Source organism: Leptonychotes weddellii, chromosome 1, assembly GCF_054177405.1.
Source record: "Leptonychotes weddellii isolate Sample4059 chromosome 1, ASM5417740v2, whole genome shotgun sequence".
NCBI classification, from domain to species: domain Eukaryota; kingdom Metazoa; phylum Chordata; class Mammalia; order Carnivora; family Phocidae; genus Leptonychotes; species Leptonychotes weddellii.
This window is the reverse complement of record NC_138369.1, coordinates 19,445,669-19,465,981: the sequence shown is the minus strand read 5'-3', so window position 1 is coordinate 19,465,981 and position 20,313 is coordinate 19,445,669. Positions and strand designations below refer to the sequence as shown.

The 20,313-nt window shown below is 41.7% G+C and overlaps 1 protein-coding gene across 1 annotated transcript in view; it reads right to left on the bottom strand.

The window, feature by feature from the left end:
• Nucleotides 1-20,313, bottom strand: part of CACNA2D3 (calcium voltage-gated channel auxiliary subunit alpha2delta 3) — an 807,776-nt gene that overhangs the window by 220,294 nt on the left and 567,169 nt on the right. The window contains exon 14 of the mRNA XM_081805734.1: nucleotides 14,826-14,843. Coding sequence (XP_081661860.1) covers nucleotides 14,826-14,843 — 18 coding nt within the window. The remainder of the gene's footprint in view (nucleotides 1-14,825; nucleotides 14,844-20,313) is intronic.

Below are 20,313 nucleotides of genomic sequence, written 5' to 3'. Positions count from 1 at the left end.
GTTAATAGGAAAAACTTTCTACTTCCCTTTGCGGATGACTAGAAGAATGTAAGCCTGACAACCAAGTCCTTGCCCCATAGAAAAGGGACTGGGAAAATAAAGTCAACCCAGAGACAGGAGAAGAAATGTGTTTCTGTGTGTGTGTGTGTGTGTGTTTGATGGGAGAGAAGGAGGGGCAGGGAGGGAGGGAACCAGTCCCTGGATGCCTTCATCCCTAGGCTCAACTCCACCCATGCGGTTTTCCATTATTGGGTTCCTTGAGGCAATGTTTTTGTTTTTGTTTTTCTTTTTGCCCAAATGAGCAAGGATTGGATTTGTAACTCTTATAACAGAAGAATCCTGACTTGCACAAGTGCCCATCTTGACCATAAATGACCCAGGTAGCTCTAGATACCCATTGAGGTGGTCCCAAGTACCTTGTACAACCCCCACGGGGAGACCTTGCTGAGGCTGGAAAGGCCAAATGGAAGATGGCCCCAACAACCTCAAGATGAGTGGTTGTGTGTCCTTTCCACAAGGGAGGAAATTTAGGTATCCCTAAAGTACCCAAATACTGAATGGCTGTGGGCAGTATTCTGGGGAAAATGAGGACTCATTATGATGGCATCAAAATTATTGTCATTAGGATTTTTTGTAAAACTTTGATAACAAATAGACTCTGATAACGAATAGCCTGCTTTGAGAAAAGAACCCGAGTGAGAAGTTGCAGAGCCAGAGTCTGCTCTGACAGAGATGCAAGGACCTGCTGGGAAAGAGGACAGGAACGGAGGCAGGTTGCGGGCACTGCCAGGGCCCTGGCAGGGCCCTTTCCACTGGGACCAGTTGTGGTTACAGGGATGCCTGGGGAGCCTCCAATTTGAAAGACACCTTTGTGTTGCCTCCCTCACGTCTCCACTCACAGGAAGCTTGCCAGGACCAGTGGCAGGACCCTGAGTCCCCTGCAGCTGGAGGCCTCTGGGGGTAAGGGCCACGCCCTTGAGAAAGAAGGTGAGCTGGAGCTGGGCCTTCAGAAGGCATTCGAACGAGTTAAGGGCAGCATGGCAGACAGCCCATTTGAGGGCTGACAGGTGGTTTTCAGCAGAGCTTCCGGCCATCGCTGCTCAGCCCTGGAGGCTTGGGCTCAAATAGAAGTTTGTGCAGAAATGGGGAACCCAGCTCAGGAAGAGAATGGCTCTAAGCCAAGAACAAAGGCCAACTCACCAACTCTTCTCAAAGATATTTCTTCTATATGTTGTCCCTTTTAATGTTTATATGTTCTTCTTTTCTTATTAAAGTCAATCAACATATTGACTGTGTTAATGGAGTACATGATATAAATGTACACCATAATACATAAATATTTTATACATGTGTACATAATTTGTGAGTACACAGCTGGGTTTCTGCTGTGTCTTCCAGCACCTGGCATGAACACCAACCTGCACTCCATGAAAAGACACTGCCACCATCTAGTGGCAGTTGGGATGAATTGCAGGCACAAGGTCCTGGGAGATGAGCCTTTTCCAGAGGATAGCCTTACCAATAAAAATGTACTTAAAAGGCAGGCAATGTCACTTAGTTATCCACCCAGTGGGAGCAAAGACAGGCTATATAAACTCATGGTTCTGTCAATAACCTGTAGCTTGACAGAGAAAAAAAATAGTACCAAGAGGTGAAAAAACACAGCTGTGTACATCTTTAAATAGAAGATGACACATTTTGAAAGTAGATTGATTCTTTAAGGTGTGCAGGATCTGAGAATGTGACAAAGGAGTGCAGGAAGGGGGAGGTTTTCTCTTTCCTCTCTCCATGAGCTTAAGTTTACCAATGACTTGGGAATCCCCGAGGGCCATTCTTTTGGTACCACATGATGAGGGGCAATGGGAACAAGATGGCAGCCACGTCCTTCAGTTTTCACACTCCATGGCAAGGGGCGGGCCGAGTGTAGAAAGCCACCAGAATAACACTCTGCAAATTAGTGAGAGCACCAGGGAGTACAGCAGGGAAACAGAGACCTTTAAAAGGGGATGTGAGCAGAGTATGTGGCCATGTAGAGACCCTCCACAGGAACAAATCCCTTGACCTTGCCTCCTATTCCCAGACCAAAAAGTCCTCTATATCTACCCTTTCAATGCCTATCTATGGCCCTTCCCCCAATTTTCCCACTCCTTCCCTCATCCCAACATCCTTATCTTCAATACTGAACAGAGATCAGGGAAAGAAAACTAGTAAGAGCCATACTTAATGATGAGTCTTAACTTTCTGTCCTGGAGACACCTCCTGCTGGAGATGCAGACACTCTCCAGAGGAAGAACAGGTGCAAGCCACTGAAATGTGGAAACTAAATCCTATTGGTGCATCTTACGCTTGAAAAGTATCAGTGCACAGTATCAGCATTATCTGCTTGGTTGATGTTAATATAGTCTGACTCTGAATTTTACTCTCATTTAGATCTCCACAGCTATTAGTGATAATCGTGAAATTTACTAGCTGTTTCAATAGTGGTCAGTTTTAAATGAGAGGCTTTACACACATATGCATATTTAAAAATTCACTTGTTCAATAACCTAAAAAGCCACTTTGAAATGAGAAGAGAAAGAAAGAATAGCTTGTTCCAGTGATAAAGCCAGAAGATTTCTAAATCACCTTTGGTAGTATATCTGTGTATCTTTGATTTTTTTTTTTAATCTCTTTTCTGTATGGTTGAAAATTTTAATAAAAAGGACATCCCCATAAATTTTCATCTACCGACAGCATTTTATAAATAAAATCACCCAACAGCATATTCTTGCAATGGATATTAATGCCTTAAAAAATAATAATAATCCTATTCAAACAAATCTTTTTGAGTAAAGATCAAAATAGTCCTTTAAACAAACTATGGTAATACTTTGACATGAAAATGCTATGAGAATCAAGTTTTTATATTCTGAGTTAAACATATTATGCTTGTTTATCAGTATTTTAGATGTTCTTTATATAAGAGGTTTAGAAAAAGCAGACATTACTATTTTTAATTGAAGAGCTGGTTCTTTCAATGTAAGCAATATGAATTATCTGCCTTTTATGATGCTACTCTGATGAACTGCTACCCTTTTAAAATCTAGACAATTTAAGAACACCAACCGTTGTTTAGATCCGCATTTGCACCGGCATCTTTCAACATTTGTGGAAGATGCCTGAATCCTAAATAATATAAGGCATTGACAAGGTAGCAGTGGGAAATAAGAAGAAACAAGAATAAGTAAATCTTCCAAGTAACATTTCCCCTCGCTTTGCATTTGATTGTCTTGGTAAAGTGCAGTCACTCAGTCCTCAAGAATGCTCCATAAGTGATATTTTGCTTTTAGCCAAGACATTTCTGCTTCTTACTGAATCATTATTACTTGCATCTGAGATTTGGAGACCCTGAATTCTTATGAGAGTTACTGTATTTTAAGTTGTCTAAATACAAAAGTAAACAGATTTCCCTCTTTGAACTTTGTATCTTGTATGAACTCAACTGCTGAATTTGTTTGTCCTCTTTTTCTCTTCTTAACAACCTGAAGACAACTTTGTGAGTGACAGTGTTGGATAACGTTGGAACATCTGTAAGAGAATCTCAAAATGACTTTTTTTTTAAATTTTATTATGTTATGTTAATCACCATACATTACATCATTAGTTTTTGATGTAGTGTTCCATGATTCATTGTTTGCGTATAACACCCAGTGCTCCATGCAGAACGTGCCCTCTTTAATACCCATCACCAGGCTAACCCATCCCCCAACCCCCTCAAAATGACTTTCTTCTAATAAAGTTGTTATTATTTGGGAAAATTTTTATGTTGCTTCCTCTTTTCTCAGTGTTTCTGAGATATGCCATTAAGCAGGGAATATGTTTTGTGAGTAAACATCTAGACAGAGGGGAGATGTGGTCTTTGGTCAGGGACACATGTACAAGTAAATCCATGGGCAAGAGAATATTATAGATCGACATATCTGAAAGCTGTTTTAAGAAACTGCTTTGTTTGTTTATTAGGGTACAACATGCTTATTTCAAGACTGTCCCAGAATAATTACAATACAAATTACCATGGGGCATTGGATTTTGGCTAATATTCATTATGGGCTATGACACATAACTGACCCCCGCCCCCCAGTATAGGGGGGCATTTATATTTTCACAAACATGGTTTAGACACCTCCCAAATAGATGCCTGAAAATACAGTCAACTGTCAGAGCTTTGGGGCCCTGGGATAAAGCCTTCCCCCTGTTTAAAGACCCCCTGAAACGTCGCTTCCTCCATAAAACCTTCTCTAACAAAGTGGAAATGGGAACCAGATGTTCTCAGACTTCACTACAAAGATAATCATATTTACTCTACAACCTAAGATACCATCTAGAACCAAATCTGTGCAAACTGTTAATACAGCAGTCACTGAACACCGTAGCTGGAAGAAAAACTGAAAATTCTGGAGGGTTTGTAAACTTCTAGGGCAGAAGCTGGGAATGATCCCTCTTTGTATCCATAGCATTTAGCATAGATCTGGTACCTGGGAAGTGCTCAGCAAATGATCCTGGAAAGAACGGATTCCAATCCTGCCCTCTCATTTATTTTATAACCGAGGCCCAAGGAGGAAAAGGAGTCACAGAGACTTGGTACCAGGATTTGGGCAAACCTGACCTTTTATATCCTGGGGCCTCCGCTTGCTCCTGGCTCCTTCACTCAGTATGTAGGCATATTGTGCCTGCACCAGTGTGGTGGGACTGTGAGGAGGTTCTGAGCGCCTGGCGCTTACATACTGCTGCCACTGGTAGGGACAGAATGCTCGTGTAACAGCTTAGTTGACCACTATGGCTTCTCTGGAAAGCAGCACAGAGAGGAGAATCAGCTATAGAAGCATCTGGAATTAAATCCCAGAGCAGGTTTCCCAAACTTATTGAGTCATTTTTATTTATACATCCTTCTATCCATCCATCCTTCCATCTATCTATCCATCCATCCATCCATCCATCCTTCCATCTATCCATCCATCCATCCATCCATCCATCCATCCATCCATCCATCCTTCCATCCATCCATCCATCCATCCTTCCATCTATCCATCCATCCATCCATCCTTCCATCTATCCATCCATCCATCCATCCATCCATCCATCCATCCATCCATCCTTCCATCCATCCATCCATCCATCCATCCATCCATCCATCCATCCATCCTCCCATCCATCCATCCATCCATCCATCCTTCCATCTATCCATCCATCCATCCAACATCCATCCATCATCCATTCATCCATCTCTATTTCCAAGCACATCTTGCTATTAAAAAACACTGCTTTAAATGTTTTTATATTTATGTAGCCTTAGATTTAACCCTGACACAGACCTTGCAAAGTGTCCATGCCCATCTTGTAGGTGAAGAAATAAAGGTGCAAAGTACCTGGCACTGGTTCACAGAGAGCAGCAGGGTGGGGACTTAGGCCTTCACCCATCAGATGCTAGAGGCCCTGTCCCAATCACTATTCCCTCAACCTCCTTTCTGTGAAGGACAAAGACAAAAATCATGTTTTGCCTTAAGGAGCCTGGAGTGCAGTGAACCACGTTAATCATTGCTAAAGTAGGAATATTGTCCATAGTGCTTGGGAGGATTAAGTAGAATTATAGATGTAAAGCACCCAGTACAGTGCCTGGCACATCCAACAAGTACATATGCTCTCATAAGGACCGTTCTAGATGAGGCGAGAGGAGTTGATTAGCTCCTCTGAAATTCACCCATTGCTCTACTAAATTGGAACAATCCATCTCTCCATTTGAATTGCATTATCAAAAGAGAAAAATATTATTCCTTTATCCCATGATAGAACATCGTGGCTTTAATAGTTAAACAGAAGGCCTTAGGAAGCAGCTGGGGGAGGGGAGAGGCTGGTTATTGCAATTGTGAATATGGAGTGAGGTTAGGAAGGAAGCAGACTGGGAAGGGAGTTGCTGGGAGGAAGGGGCTGGGGAAGAAGAGACAGATGCTGCAGAAGCACCCAGCCTCCAAATTAGTTACTGCATCCCAGGCCTGGGCAAACATGGATGGGTCCAATCCAAGCACACAAGGGCTCATGATTCAGCAAGTGGTTCAATTCTGTGAGTCATTTCTGGAAAAAGAAAATCCATACCATGGCATGAGTCCTTTGCCTGACATTTTTCTACCTCATGAAACTCGGTTGGGTTTTCCAAAATCCTTCCAATGAATTTGAAGGGATAAACATCTAACTTTCTGTTTTTGAACTTGTTAGCCCTGTTGCTGCGCAGGATTGCACAACTGCTCCAGTTTAACCCCAGAGGGTCATTTCAGTCGAAGCCTCTGGTGTGAGTTGTCTGAAAGCTCGGACAGAGCCATCCCTGCAGTTCTCGTGGAACCTGGCTACACTTGGGTTTGTAATGAATCTAGATCCATTAACTGGGGGTCTGACCAGCTAATAACATGACTGGAAAAAGGATCAACCAGCTGAACTATGACCAGACCAACAAGTACGTGACTCCATTTAGAAAGAAAAAACTGTAAAGGCAGTTGCTTTATTAAAATTAAAATCTCATGGTAGTGGGCAGAAGTGATAAGGTAGATCAATTCTGTCAGTGAAAATTAGAATAGTTTGTATGAAAACATTATACCAAAAAAAACCAAACAAACAAAAACTAAAGAAAGGCAAGGCTCTGCCTGTGATGAGTGTATGGTGTGTGTGTGTTTCTCCTGAGTAATTCATGGCATTTTCGTACCATACCTGCCACAAAGAAAATCACTCCAATGAGGACCCGTAAAGTCAGATTAATATCATTGACAGTGATTTGGCATTGATTTCATATAGACTTGGCTTAGATTTACATTTTGACATAGATTTGGTTTCCAGATGAGTCAATGAATTGTACTGATTTTCATTAGCCCTGTGTCAGAATGAATGGTGTTTTTTACTGTGTGTTCACTCTAGCTTCTTCTCTCTTATAGAACTCACAGAAACACAGTAATGCAATCACAAATGCGTTCTCATGGAATCCCACACCTTTGGGTTCCCTAATTCTTTCCTTCATTAAAGTATTCCATGCAGGTGTCCCCTAAATGATACTCTCTTCCAGGGTCTTGACCAATGAAGTGTAGATTCATATACTGCTTTCAGGAAATACATCTTAGTGTGTCAAGTGATGGATACAGCTGTCCTAAATCTACTAATAAATAGAGAGGAACCCTCAAAATGGCAAGCCTTTGAGCTCATGATTGCCTTGGGTCAATAAGCGAGCCCTGGAGAATGGCATCTAGAAGCAAGGAAATCAGAACTTCAGGTGTCCTCTGATGTCCTCTTCAAGACAGTCCCTAGGCTTGACATAAGTCATGCTGACATTAAATGCCACCACAGCCAAATTCATTGGCTTTGTGAAATAGCTCTTCTCAATCCTCTGCCTTACTTTCTTTGTAGAAAAAAAAGGGTGTATAGATTTCTTTGGGGAGGTAAGAACAATTGTAATGAAAACAATCTTTTAAAATTCCATTGTTTTACTCAGATGTTTCTTTGACTTTCAAAAGGAAAGGCAGTTTCATTTTAGTAATGTTATGAGTAGGGTTTCTATTGTTTTAACACCTCAAGACAGTCATATTTTATAGTTATGCTTGATTTAAATAAATACTAGAAGACGTTCATGTATCTTAAATACATGAGAATTTTTTAAAGACTTTGAATTCCCAAGACACTAAACATTAAGTCTGGGACTAGAAAGCATTGAGATACTAGGGATCTTTAAATCAATTCTTGGTTTTTGGCTTTACAAAAATACCTACTTTTGTTTTTGTTTTTTTTTTAAACATCAGATTACATCAGTGTTTCAAAACCATTTATAATTTATTTGTGTCAAATTTGTTTCTATTAAACAAGGTATATACTACTAGCATGATGGGTGGTCTGCCTCCTTCCATGACTGGCTTCCCCTCCAGTGGGGCACTCAGTGTGGATGGTCTTGGCAAGCACTATTCATGTGCTTCTCAGGAGAGTCTCCCATTACAAGGAGAAAACCAAGGCTCAGAGTGATGGCGTCCTCGGCCCAAGTTTGCTAGGCAGGACTGGCAGTGTGGGGCCTCTACTCCACTTCCAGCCAACCCTGTAGTTGGTCTTTGGACAATTGGGCTCTCTTCCCTCTGCCATAAGAGTGGGACGGCCCCATTCTGTCACTCGTGCACACCACAAAGGGCTGGACTTTGCGGGAACAGAATGGGGCAAAGGTCATACTCCTCTGCTCCATTCTTCCCATTTGAAAGCCAAGGTAGTCTTTCCTTCCAACAAGCCCTGCACTGAACCGTGAGTAGGAGAGGCAACACCTCCAAATGAGGTTATAGTAGGGTAGGTAGCCACCTGGGTTCGACTGTGCCCCTGCACTTCCGTGGACCACAGGCTCAGATCCATGTTGCTCTAAGCATCTCACGTGGACCGGGCCTTTGACGAAAGACCAAAGATGGTTTCTCTTTCTGTTAGAAAGTGAAGAGTTTTGATAAACAAATGTACTTTTTAGATTTGTCCTATGTAAGACATCACATCTTCTGATCAGAGCTGTCTGAACCAAGAATCTATGTGTTTATATGTGTTTTTAAAACTGAGTTTGGGGTGCCTGGGTGGCTCAGTTGGTTAAGCGTCTGCCTTTGGCTCGGGTCGTGGCCCTGGGGTCCTGGGATTGAGCCCTGCATCAGACTCCCTGCTCTGCGGGGAGTCTGCTTCTCCCTCTCCCTCTGTGCTCCGCCTGCTTGGGCTCTCTCTCTCTCCCTCTGTCAAATAAATAAAATCTTAAAAAAATAAAATAAATAAATAAATAAATAAATAAAAATAAAACTGAGTTTGGATTTCCCAGTTTTTCATTTGTTTCTGGAGTGAGTTAGGCTCAGCAAACAATTATTAGGCTAAGCCTTGTTTGTCCATTTATGAGTAATACATTTAGTTCACTATTTATGAGTAATACAGTTAGTTCACTATTATTATAAATATAACTAGTTACTTATAAAAATACATGTTCACCGCACAGGGTTTGAAAAGTACCAAACTGTATTAAGAATAAAGCAAAATACTTGTTCTCCTCTCAGAAGGAAATATCCACTATGAGACATGCCTATGCATTTCTTCCCGGTATTGTTTTGTACATCTGTATGTTTACACACACACACACACACACACACACTAAAAGCATAATGTACATAAAATGTTATATTCTGATTTTAAAACCAATTTATTTTCTTATATTATTCAGTTTCATTTTGACCACAATTTTATAATGGCTTCCTATCCTTTGGAACTTGGGTGACTTTTGCCACCACTTTATTATTGCTGGGTACGTTGGTTCTTCTTTTCCTCATTGTAGGTAAAATTGCAAGTCACTGACCGGTTTAGGTTACATTATTTCTATGAAAGAGGATTATTGGGTTAAAACATGCAAGTATGAAAGTTCTTCATATGTACTAGCAATGTATTCTTGGAGGTTTTTCATTTTGTTTTGTTTTGGTTTGGCTTTGTGTTTTATTTTTAACCAATTTTCATGCCTAACAGTGTAAAAGCTAAAAACTAAAAAAAGAATATATCTTTTCATAATTGAATTCTGGTTCTTACCTTGCTTTTATCCTTGTTATAAAATCCTATGAAAGTTCCAATTTATATGAAAATGGGATGAAACTTGAACATTTTTTCCAGATATACAAGTAAACACACATTATGAGTTTGTTTAAAATTAACCAATTAGCTTTTTCCAACAAGAAAGGCAAATAGCATCCTGCTTCCGCATGGAACTCCATGACCCCACATTGATCCATATGCTCTGCCAGCCCTCCCGCCAGTGGGGAGCCATGCACTTTGAATCTGGGGGTCTTGCATTCTTATACTAATGGTCTCAAACACAGAGTTGGAGAGGGCTATGGGAGAGGGGTTCACCAACACTCACATGGATATGAAATGGGCAAACTATACCTTCTTCGTCAGCTGATCTGGACAGCCACCAATATACCCACACAGAACTACAGTGGGGAACAAAGTATGGGGCTCTGTGATAATCATTCCAGTTCAGCAATATGCTGTGACTCTGATCTCCAGAGTTTCATCACACTGGCCACGGGAGAGCTGCAGTGGCTAGACTTGTTCTGGTTTTTTCCTCCCTGGCCTTATTCACAGAGCAGATCTATTAATTCGAGTGGCAGCTACCATTTTACAGACTCAGTGTAGTCAATCTTAACAGCCCCAGCTCGGGGATGCATATAAAAGATGCCTGTACATGTTCCTATAAAACAGTAAATGATAAAAGGGGAAAACAGGGTTATCAAAACAGGATATAATAATTCACACACAAAGCATGTAAAGGTAAAAGCAGATGAGTCATAAACCAGAACCAAACGTAAATAGTTACCGCCTCTCGGTTTCGCACTTGATTTGCACGGATTTTGCTGGTTATATAACTGTAATGGAACACTAAAATCACTGGACCTACAGTCCTATGAAAACAGCAGCTTTGCAAACTTTCAATTTTCTATTTTCAATGACAGCGAATTCAACATTTCAAAGTACAGAAGTTAAATGAGGCGAAGAATGATAAATGATGCCCCACGATTGCTGAAATCTGATTACCCAGAGATAAGAACAGGCCAGATTCTACTTGCACAACTTTGGACCTAAAGCATGAGACAAATGAAAGAAAGAAGGGGAGAAAAAAAAGCAAAAGGGGAAGAAAAACTTTAGGGAAATGAATGCTTCCATTTATCCCTCCTAAATATAATATAAACAAGGACACAAAGAAAATGCAAATGGATTCCGGATCCCATGGACACTCAGGGGGGATATTAATAAGCCAGTTCCATCCTGAAAGAAAACCCCCAAATCGACCTCCATTTAAGAAGCTAATTTATGCACTCCTGGGTCCTCATACAAGTTAAGCAGCACAGAGTATCACAGCAGGCGTAGAACAACAGATCTTGAGCCCTGCTGTGTTTGTTCAAGAAGGCAAGTTAGCTATTCCTAACAGGAAACAAAACATGTCATTGGGCTATTAAACAGGGATCCTTCTGCCATACTGTGCAGCCCTGAATGCATCAATTGCTGTCCCAAACAGGATTAGAGATGTGGTTTTCTTTAACTATGGTTTTGAGAAAAATGCTTATGCTGCTCAGAATTCTCAGACTGATATTAACTAATCTAGTGCCGGGCCAGACAGAGCACTCTCGAAACCTTCATGGAAAGGTCTCTTGACATACTCCAAAGTTGTGAGAAGGCAGCATAAAATAAAAGGAAGGCGATACAGATGGGGGTGGGGGAGTTAACCCGTGTACACAGCCAAATTTGGAATTCCCCCAAGAGTATTTTTGCCTTTAAGTAGTCAAGGCCCCACTCTACAATGATTAATCATGCAGTGAACAAATGATATTTCATTTCTGTAGACAAAACCCACCTGAATGAATATGCAGTTTGAAAAAAATGGACTATTTTTGCTGTGAATGGCAATTGAAAATACACTTGCAAATGGTTTTGGGTAATTCTGCTGTGTTATTATTATAAAATGGGATCTCCCAGATATTTCTGTAGAAGTCAAGAAGTTCCATGTAAGAAAAAAAAAAGGCAAATCTTTCTTACATATGGACCTTTCTTCATTGTTCAATGTCGGACAATCAATCCACTGGAGAAAGTGGTTCAATTTCCACTAAAAAGAACAGATTTGTGATGCCTTGAGGGCATCGGGTCTGTATTGCTACATGGTTTTTAACCAAAACTTCAGGATACTTCACTGCATTTGGTGAAAATATTGAATACTGATTAGGCATATCATCAGTTAGTACTATCCCAATGTGACAGCAAGGGTTGAAATTTATAGAGTCTAGAAATGAATCACAGTAAAAACAAAATGAAATTCTTTTTGCAAACCATTGTTCTAGCAAACAGTCATAAGCTAGAAGATAAGTTTTGAAAGACCCTCAAAATATCAGAATTATGAAAACCATAACTTCTAGCCAACAATCATTAATGACTACCATACATATGAGGGACACCCAAATGGGACATTTTCAGTGATAGATCAGCTAAGAGATTAAAGTAAGCATGTTTACAGAGGCATAACTATTTAAAATATTTATGGAGAAAACAGCTGCAGATGATACAAAGAGAGATTCCAACAAAAACACAGGACAAATGCAGACACCATGTGGTCCAATGTATGCACCCATGGCCTCATGTGAAAAGCAGGCCAAAGACGTAACAGCTGGAGATGCCTCCCTTTTACCCCCAGAACAACAAACTCTTGGGTTTGGAAGGGGCTCATTATAATCATGCCCATGGCTGGTTGAAATCTATGGGTAACGTCAAAGGCTTTGGGAAGAAATATCTCAAAACAATTGTCCCTGGAAGCCTTTGCTTTGTTGGGGTTTCAAGCCCAATCTGCATTTCCTTCTGACTCCACATAAAAGGTGAAGTCAGGTAATGAGAGTTTTTAATGAAATAGAGGAGCATCATGGATCTTCCTGGCACTTTTGTCATCTCCTGATTATTCATTAGGCTTGAGTCAGAACCACAAATCACTGCAGAGACCCCAGACCACCACATCCCATATGATCTGCTCATATGTTCTCTAGAGCATCAGAAGCCAAGACACGCAAATGGTAGTAGAAACTCTAAGTTTTTTGAGTGTCTAGTACATGGCAGGTTCTGTGCTAGGCACAAGTAAAAGAAATAACTCTCATAACAAAACTGGAAAACTAGTCTATTGTTCTTGTTAAATAAAAAGAATCCTAAAGCTTAGAGAAGTTAATTAACTCGCCCATGGTCACAAATGGATGGAGGCTGGGATGCAACCCACCATATTCCTTGCTGATCAGGCAGCAGGACAATGAGTTTGAGGGAGGGCTGATGCTCTTAGGAACCTCATATTTCCAGAAGAGTGTTCTGCAGGTGTCACTGAAGTAACACTGGGGATGGAGACGGGAAGGGCGTGAGGGGCACTGATACTCATCTACCAGCAACTGAGATAAGCTGGCCTGACGCAGGGTGCCTTCCATCTGCAGTGTGACTCTCCTCAGCTGCTCTCCACCTTCCAGCCCAGATCCCCAAGGTTCAATTTAAACTCCTTCTCTAAAGAGCTGAATTGCCCAGAAATGACTCCAAGGAGTTCTGAGACCATTTTTCATGCAGGGCTCTTAATAATTTTTAAGGTAAGTACCTTTCTCTATTTTAACAAAAAGACAATTTGTATCCATGGTGAGGAATTGGACGGGGGTGGGGGGGGGACAGGAAGAGCTATTCCTTGTGACACAGGGCTGCACAGCAAGCCCTTGGATGGTCCAACATCTTTCAGAAAGGCACTGGGGCATCCTCCTCAATTCCAAACTTTCTATTTGCGTGGCATGTGATGTGAGTGACAGAAGGAAAGAGGGCAGGGAGCTAAGTGTTACTGAAGAATCATATGTCCCAGCAACTTTTGTTCTTACCATATTCTTTGTTGGTTTGTTTCGAACCTTGTTTTAAAGTTCCATGGCTGATGGCACCTCAAATTCATGAGGAATCTTCTACAATAGAATGCTTCTGTATATGGATCAGTGGAAGCTTGATGAATAAATTCCAGTATGTTGAGGCCGGTCCAGTTTTAGGCACTGAATTCGTTAAGTCTCTTTACAAAGAAATTTCAAGTGTGGGCAATTAAGAAAGCACGACCTATTAAAGATGCCGATCCTTCCAGATAATGTGGAATTTTGACCATATATTTATTCTGGAAGCTGTTGTTCTCAAATACTTGAACTTTTAATGAAGTGTTCAGTCTTTTTGTGATGGCACTGAAGTGTAATCAAACATTACTACAAGCCAAGTCACACACTAGCATGTCTCGCCTTGTTTAAATATCTCAAATATATTTGAGTAATTGTGTAATGATTTCTAGGCCTCTGGTTGTCCATATGGTCTGAACAGACTGTCTTTTGCAGAGCAGTTGTACTATCTCTCTCAACGGGAAGGAATCAAATCATCTTTGCTCCAAACTGGAAAGCTTGGGAGGTACTGCTTACATTTCGGGGAGGTGCCTTACCTCAACTCTTGAAACAAAACCAACCCACATCTGGCCCCCAGAAATCACTGTGTCTTCTGGAAATCTTGCTTGTGTTTGTGAAATATCCCAGAACAAGTCAGCAGGCATCATGTGTCATGTTTTCTTCTGTAACTGTCCTTAGGATACAATGACATGCCATGGGGATGACAGAGCAAAGCCAGCATGGCAATCACATGGAACCTTACTAGACAGAGAACATTCTACATGGTGAAACCAGATCATCTCAGACAGACAATGAGGACCAGTGAAAGGGTCTGACTTTGGCAAGAACTTTGCTCTAATTCTCTCCAGGTGGTACAGGCGATGAGACAAGCAAAGGAGCTATTGATTTTGCAATTAATGAAACCCATGGGGAGTCTTCAGATATTTGGCTTAAGAGCCCAGAATCCAAACTTAGTCACTGGGCCTTACAAATTATTCACATTAGCTGTATCCCTGGGAAAGTACCTCAGGGAAGACCTGGAACGCTGTGTTTGAAGGAATGTGCTAAACTGACTCTTGGACCTATTATTTGAGAATTCTTAGCAAAATGTATGGGTGCAGAGCTGCCCCCAAACTACTGGCCACAATAGGGTTCTTTGATGGGACAACCTTGGCAGGGAGACAGTGGACAGATGAGTCTGGTGGTCTTTCTGCTCCTGCCCAACCTCAGGCTTTTGAAGTTTTAAGAGGAAAACCATTTCACTGGTCATGAACAGTACTGAACGCACAAAGTCATGGAGACATGCACAATTTGCGAGTTCTGGGGATGACTGCAATGTTATGGAAAAGAGTTTACCTTTTGTGCCTGAGGGAGCTGAAAAACAATAGGAAAACAAAACAAAAAGAAAAGAAAGAAGCAATCATTACATAAAAAGTCAAGATTAACTGTAAAACTTCATTTGATCACCATTGGCAAATGGAAAAACCAAAACTGGAAGAAAAAGAGGGAAATAAAACTAAAGCCATGTCATTTCCCCAAATTAAGCTACGGTGCTGATTATTCAACCTGCTCTCTGAATCCAGAGTATCAACAGATAATCTGTGAGCATATGTTTTGGGAATCACCACTCCCATGCAGGCAGTTTGGCAACTTCCCGCAATGCTAGACCTGAGGTTCTTCTGTTCAGTGGCCATAAACACACATTTCCAAGACCCAATTCCTCCTTCTTGCACACCAATGGTTTCCTAGTAGAGGAGGACTGTCTGGAGACATCTGGGGTTGTCAAAACTGGTGAGGGGAGGGAGCCAGAGATATTGGCTTCTAGTGGGTTGAGACCAGGGACGCTGCTAAACATCTTACAATGCAGGGGACAGCCCCCACAAAAAAGAATTATCCAGCCCACATGCCAATTGTGCCAAAGTTGAGAAACCCTTCTGTACATAAAGGTAAGACCATTAGAAGAATGTTCTGTTTTTAAAGTCAATTTTTCTTGCTTTGTAGCACATTAACTGTTCCCTTTATTGGTGGTTAAGAAAACATGCACAAGGATTTGTGCATTTGAAATAAAGCTGATATTCTAAGAACAACGAAAAGGCAGTCAGTTAATCCATAAAATAAGACATAATAGCTTTCTCAATGGTACAGGCAAGAAACAAATTATAGGTATGTGGGAAAAGATGAACATTTACGAGACATGTCTATTTTTCAACATTGAGACTGTTAGGCTGTGGTTTAATGCCACTGCATTTGTGACTGCCATTACAGCATGCAATGTTTTGAAAAGCATTTTTCTAATCTGAAATGGAAATTACATTATCCATGTATTAAATACCAAATCTAGGAGTTACATCATTTTCAAGACTTACTTCTCATCATAGAGACTAACATTTATTGTGTGTGAACTTGTCACCAGGCACTGTTTTAAGCCTTTTATTTGCATTATCCTACCAAATCAAAGCAACCCAATAGTACCCTTATTATCCTCATTTTATAGATGAAAAATAAAATGGAACCTAGAGGGTAAGTAATTATATAATGTCCCATGGATAATAAATTGTAGAGCTGGATTGCCTAACTTTAGAAGGTGCAAATTCAACCCAACTCACACAGCAAAGGCCACGAACACTAGGAAATTAGAGAGTAGACTTTTCTCTCTTTCTCTCTAGCGCTTATAACATTGGAAGTGCTAGAAGATGCAAAAATAACTAAACCAGACATCTTGGGGTCCCATTTGAACCTTTGCCTTTCCCATTCATTTAGCCCTGGGAAGAAGGCTCTCTCTTCATATGCACTAAGACCAGGGCTTCCTAGGGCCCTGCACCTGTAGATAGAGCCCAGCAAAGGGCAGAAGGGATAGACACAAGCCAACAAAATGCCTTGGATCTCAGAGACAACTCCAGAATAATTTGGAGAATGTCCATGAAGAGCAGACCCAACCTCTCCAACACTCATTTTTCAAGCAATTTTATCCCAAAAGGTCTCCCAATTTAAGGAAACAGGAATAGTACAAGCATGCTTTTCTGATTCTTTCATCCTAGTTATGGTTATGGTGACTACTATTCAAAAAGGAAGCTTGTGAGTTCCTCCAGTGCTTCTTAAGAGTTCAGAAAATATGTATCAAGAGGTGAGAAATTGAGCCTAAAATGAGGGTTCACTTCAAGTAAAGTCTTTTAAATATTAAACATTTTTTTTCATACGATGGAAAAGAAACGGTAGAGACATGAACATTAAGGGAATGATAAATGCACATTTCCTTAGGAAAGCATTTGTGTTGAATCACAGCTTGTCATATGAAATGCACGGGGGGCCCTGAGAATTACAAATGTTTGATGAACTGTAAAATAAATACCAAGGTTCAGTCCTGCACAAACTGCCGGACTTGACAGGCCTCTGAAAGGAGAGCTACCCTTTCTCTCTCTCTTTCTGGAAGCTTCATCTCAGCCAAGCAGGAAACACCTCTTTTTGACTCACCCATTTAAGCACATGAGAAGGGAAATGAGAGACTAGGCCTTTGTGGTGATGTCCTCAGTTTAAGACTGTCCTCAAACTCTCCACAAAACATATATTTCCCTCAAGAAATAACTCATGAGAACAAAGAACCACTTTCCTATCTGAGCTTTGAAGGAACAGAAATTACAGCTTGCAGTGCCCTCAACAGGTTGGACCTCTGAGAATGAGCTTCAGAATAGAACACAGCATATTTAGATCAGATCATTAGCAGCCACAGATGCTACTGCTCGGGAGTCAGCTCCCCTGCCAACACATCATCCACCCAACAGTCACAGACGGTGTCCACGAGCCTGAGCTGGGAACCTGACCAGCCGGACACTTGGGGCCTCTGGCTGGAGTCTTGAGGCATGTGCCTTCCAGCCTTTGGCCAGATGCTTGTCTGTAAAAAGGGATGGTGGAGGGAGGGCTGGGAAATGTGCCAAATCTTGGATGGCCAATAGATTTTGTCTTGAGAGCCAAGTCTGACTGATTAGTAATGGCTGTCTGGAGGGCTGTGTTGAGAAGGATTCTGAAGTTATGTCTGAGTTTTGTTGGAAAGAATGTAAGAGCCAAATGGCAATGTCCTTTGTGGGCTAAAAACTCAGGAATGACAAACCATATCCCTGGACACGATGATCTCTCAAGGTCTTCCTATACTTTTTCTTTGTAGTTCTGAGCACATCTATGATTTCTACATAACTTATTTGTTTAATGTCTCTCCCCTGCTAGGTCACAAGCACCACGAGGGCATGAGGATATTTACCTTGTATGTAAGTCTTTATGAAATTCTCTAAGCTGTGCCTGTAACTGGTGTTCACCTTGTTAAAGAAGGTACCTTGTTACTAGGGTATACCTAAGGCCGATGCTAGGGAAAAAGAATTGGGCTAACTGCCTTGAATCCACACCACCTCCATAAACACACCATGTTGATAACCCAAGATGACAGCTTTCAAGAGAAAAAGAAATCTGACAGAAGGATGGACATGAACCCTCGGATTCCCATATGCCTGACATGGACATCTATATATGTGCAGACTATCTCACTGACCCATCGATGCACATAAAACCAGCCTGGGAACTTCCCATCATCATGTGGCCTAAGCTGAGGCAACATCTTTACAAAAACCACCTAGGCATTGTCAACCAGGTTCCACCTCTCTGGATCTGTTTCTTCACTTACTATATAAGAGTCTGCATGGGCAGCTTCAGGTTCCTTCCAGGTTAACACCCCAAGTTGTACGATTCTCTATCCAACTGTGCACACCCTCCAGTCACTTTTTAAAAGGAAGGGTAAAGAAAGAAAAAAGTAGTGGTATGTTCTGGGGTCCCACATTCCTGAAAAAAAGCTGGGCACTGGATGCATCCATGAGATACCTGACATTTGAATGTGGAAAAACTGAGAAAGTGTCATTCGAAAGAGAAGGGAGGAGAGGAAAGGCGATGAAGATGAATGATGACAGTAAAAACAGCACAAGCCACTCTTTAGTGGATACTTTCAATGGACCAGGTACTTGGTTAAGCGCTTTTTCATCATGAGCAATGTTGGTTCTCACAGCGGACCTCCAGGTTAGACAGTAGTATCACCCAGCTTATAGATGAGGAAACAGATAATATTTAGAATAGCTAAGTACCTTGCCAAGGTCACTCAGGCAGGAAATGCTTGAGCTGAGGGTCAAAGTCAAGTCTCTCGGCAGCCCCACCTCTGCTTTATCCATCAGGCTCAAGGTGCTGCTCCTCATGCAGACCAAGGGCACTAGCACCAACCCAAGCTCCTGAAGGACTTCTCAGGCCATTCCATCTGGGCATCTCCCATACTGGAAAGGGGAATGAGAAATTCCAGCACCACCCATTATGGGAGAGTCTGGATGGAGACAGAAAATCCAGCTTACCACAGTTCTCAGTATGTGGTGCATGATGTCACCGTGTAGCATAAATATTTACCATGCCCTTTCCTGTCACAGACATTTACACTTACTCTCTCCTCATCCTAGGACTCTCCCTCATACCCCTCCCTGCTAGCCTAGCAAATGCCTACTTCTCTGGTCAGTTGTCATTGCCTCCCCTGTCTGACCTCTTGCATCATATGTCCTCATCACATGCCCTCATAATATCACATGCCTCCCATTCACGGTATAGTTACTACTACTTGCAGTAACTGCTATGCTGCCCTTCTTTTTTTGGTAACAGAAACCAAACTTTTAGCCAGAGTCAGCTAAATGACCCTGTTAGAGGTTGATATGGCTAAGTGGTTCAGCCATGGTCAATGAGATATTCATGGATGTGGCTTTTCCAGATAGTGTCCTTAAAAGGACTCCCTCCATCCTGCTGCCAGTAAGGTACCTGTGATGGCTGGTGCTCTAGCAGTCATTCTGGACTATGAGGTTATCTTGAGGATGGAAAACCACATACTAGGATGGTGAGGACAGCAGTAATGACAGGCAATTACAACAGCCATGGCCAGCTATCCACCATTCTAACTGCTTCACCTATATTAATTTATTGAAAACTCACAGGAACGTTATTAGGTAAGTTCTATTATTACCCCAGTTTTGTAGATGATGGAACTACAAGGTCACATGGCCAGAAAGCAGCAAAGACAGGATTTGAGAAGGGAGACCAGTAGGAAGGGCAGTGAATAATCCAGATGAGAAATAATGGAGAACTGAATCAGGGTCCTGGTGGTGGAGGTGGTGGGGAGTGGTCTGACCTTAGATCTATTTCAGAGCAGACTTGATAGAGACTGATATGATAATACGGGAGGAGAGACATCAAGAGTGCTTCCAAGGGTTTCGGTCCATGCAAATGCAAAAATGGAACAGCCATTTACTGAAAAGAGGAAGACAAAAGGAGGAGAGTATTTGAGGAAAGCTCTCCAGAGTTGAGTTGTGTCTACAACTGACAATTTTAGGATATCTCTTAGACTAGCAGGCAGAAGTCTAGGGTGGGCAACATGGTCACCATCAGTATGCCGACAAGGTCACTCAGGGAGTGCATGCAGATAGAAGAGAGCTTGTGTCAAGGACAGAACAGGAACATTCCACCAGACAGAGGTCTGGAAGCCAAAGGGAGCCAGTGAAAAGAGCAGTGAGGAGCCAGGGGGGAGGTGGGAGATCAGAGAGCGCTCTGAGTCCCTGAAGCTAAATAAAGGTGCTTCAAAGTGAGACAGTACCTCCACCAAGGGAAGGGAGTGCTTTTGCTTTAACTTTCCTTATTCACTTCATTTATATCTCAGAGTTCTGCACAGAGTCACAGGGAAACAGAGGGGACATCCATCCATCACTCTTGCTCAATGAAGTTCCGGAGTTGAATGGACTCCTTTTCAAAAATAAAACTCCAATTAAAGATCTATTGATCA